The 2,585-nt window shown below is 34.8% G+C and overlaps 1 protein-coding gene across 2 annotated transcripts in view; it reads left to right on the top strand.

Annotated features, from left to right (window-relative positions):
• LOC106871885 (macrophage mannose receptor 1) overlaps positions 1-2,449 on the top strand; it is a 51,803-nt gene extending 49,354 nt beyond the window's left edge. For both annotated transcript variants that reach the window (XM_052971444.1, XM_014918639.2), the window contains exon 3: positions 1,888-2,449. In XM_052971444.1, coding sequence (XP_052827404.1) covers positions 1,888-2,126 — 239 coding nt within the window. In that variant the 3' untranslated portion in view covers positions 2,127-2,449. The remainder of the gene's footprint in view (positions 1-1,887) is intronic.
• The last annotated feature ends 136 nt before the right edge of the window (positions 2,450-2,585 follow it).

Below are 2,585 nucleotides of genomic sequence, written 5' to 3' on the forward strand. Positions count from 1 at the left end.
ATATATGTGTGTGTGTGTGTGTGTGTGTGTGTGTGTGTGTGTGTGTGTGTGTACTAGCAGAGATACCCGGCGTTGCTCAGGTATCTCATATTGTCTTTCATTGCTCGAAATGAGGAGTAAATGGACAGCCGTCAACTGATGAAGGGTCTTTATTTATATTACTTGTTCTGTTTTCTATTTGTTTCTCTTGTTGTTTATGTATCCAGCTCTTTTGTTTTCGTATTTCAAGTTGTTTATGGTTTATGACATCCTGTACCCATATAAGCATATATATGTGTGTGTATGTGTGTATGTGTGTGTGTGTGTATGTGTGTGTGTGTGTGTGTGCATGTATGCATGTATTTGTGTATGTATGTATGTATGTATGTATGTATGTATGTATATATGCATGTATATATTTAAATGTGAGATAATAGTTTTACTATGTATATATTATATACATTGTGTAAGTATTAATAGTGAAAGTATTAAAACGGAAAGTATTATCTCACATATATAATTTGAATTAGAAATATAAGTTGAATTAGTATATACAGTCGGATATTATTCATCGAAGAGCTCGTAATCATATCTAAGATAGGCACAAAATTTGAAATTGAGGGTGACTTATATTCCATTGCACTGATTGCGGAGGAATGGAAGGAAAAGTTGACCTGGCTGAGATATAAATTCAGAAAGTAAAAAAAATAAAAAATAAAAAAAAACAGAACATACACCCTGAACCACTTTCCAAACTCTAACGTTTCTTCATTCGAACTTGTAGAGGAAGTCATAATAACACATGAATATGTGTGAAGTTTCTTCCCGTACTTGCAACAGAATTAACAAATAATATTCCACCATATTTTTATTTATAGTCTACTTTATGATATTGCTTAATTCTCCTAGTAAGAATATTTGTCATAGCCCAATATAGTAGGACACTATTAAAAGAGTTAATGAATTTGTTTAGGCATGATTCCTGATGTGAGAAGGTTTGATGAAACATGTCTCTCTCGCGATCAGTTACTCGCGACTCAAAATGAGCCAAACAGGTCGAAACTAGTCTTTCTCACTATCCTGTTGTCAGCTAGAAGATAGTAGGGGTTTGCTTCCCGCTGCTAGTAATATACATGTAAGGTACAGGGTGCAGCACTGCACCGATAACCAGCTGGCAGAAGATCTGTCTGGGGTTAAACTAGTATTTACATGGAGCAGCCACTTTAATGAGGCGACAAACTTTTCTTGTTAAGAAATTTTTCTTTTAGTGTAACTGCACTTTAATGACTGCAACCAGTATGCATGAATGTTCGGGCTGCTAGTTTTATTTTAGGTGAAGCAGGTTGTTACGTTTACGTTTGCATAAGAAGCCTGGAAATGTTTTTCTGAAAATGGAAACCACATTGTAGGCATTGTTTTAGCCAATTACGCTGATTTTCAGACTATTATCAATCCAAGACGCATTGTATTAGATTCAACACGATAGTCCATTAGATTTTCAAATGTTAGGTATCTTTGTACGTATGTATGTTTGTATATATATAGGTTTTGTCTTAAAACAGAGATGGTGGCGTGCATTACATTGCGCCATGTTTCAGAATATTTAGTTATTGCTATACGACCCTAAAAACACGGGGCTTACTAGCGGATCATACGTGGGTTTTAAGTGTGTTGTAGGACAGTAGGTGAAAATATCTAAACTGAGTGTTCGTTTGACATGGTTCGAACTGTATAATAGAGTCCAGAATGCACAATGTAAGGCATGATGGCATGGCTGATCACGGCTAAGCTGGAGCTTAACAACAATAGTAACAAGATTAACAAGATATTATAAAGGTCAAACGTACATCGAATAATAAGTATTTGAAAACTGATTCTTTATCTGTATGTTTTATGTTTGTTTTTCAGGAACGTGGCCAGATGAACATTTCTATTTTGGATTATGTAAAGATATTAAAAAGAACGCCTTTGTATGGCAGAATGGAGAAGCGCTTACGTTTTCTTTTTGGATGCAAAATAGACCTGACGATCGTACTGGCAATCAGAACTGTGGATGTTTAGACAGTATCGGTAGTCACAAATGGAATGATGTTCGTTGTAACGTCAAGGGTCAGGCGAGACATATATGCGAGATAGTCTTGCAATAAATGTGCAGCTGAAAGAACGGTAATTACACACACACACACACACACACATGCACTAACAGAGGCAAGCATATACAGAGACACACACTTATGCATGGCTATATGTGTGTATATGCATGCATACATACATAAATACATACATACACACAGACACACTCACACATACACACGCAAACACACACACACATACGCACACACTCATATATATATACAGCAATGTGGAACGAGGAAATTAATTTGTGAACACCGAATTGGTTGATATAATTTCTTTATTTGTGAATTAAGGCTAACATTGGTTTCATATTAGAAAAGTAGGAAAATATCATAGTGCCTTAGCAATTTTGAAGCTGATCACATATAGAAAGGTGTTCACCTCCATTTTGGAAAACACACTCAGATATATATATGTATATGTATATGGATTATATATATATATATATATATATATATATATATATATAT

This window comes from Octopus bimaculoides, chromosome 1 (assembly GCF_001194135.2).
Source record: "Octopus bimaculoides isolate UCB-OBI-ISO-001 chromosome 1, ASM119413v2, whole genome shotgun sequence".
NCBI classification, from domain to species: Eukaryota; Metazoa; Mollusca; class Cephalopoda; order Octopoda; family Octopodidae; genus Octopus; species Octopus bimaculoides.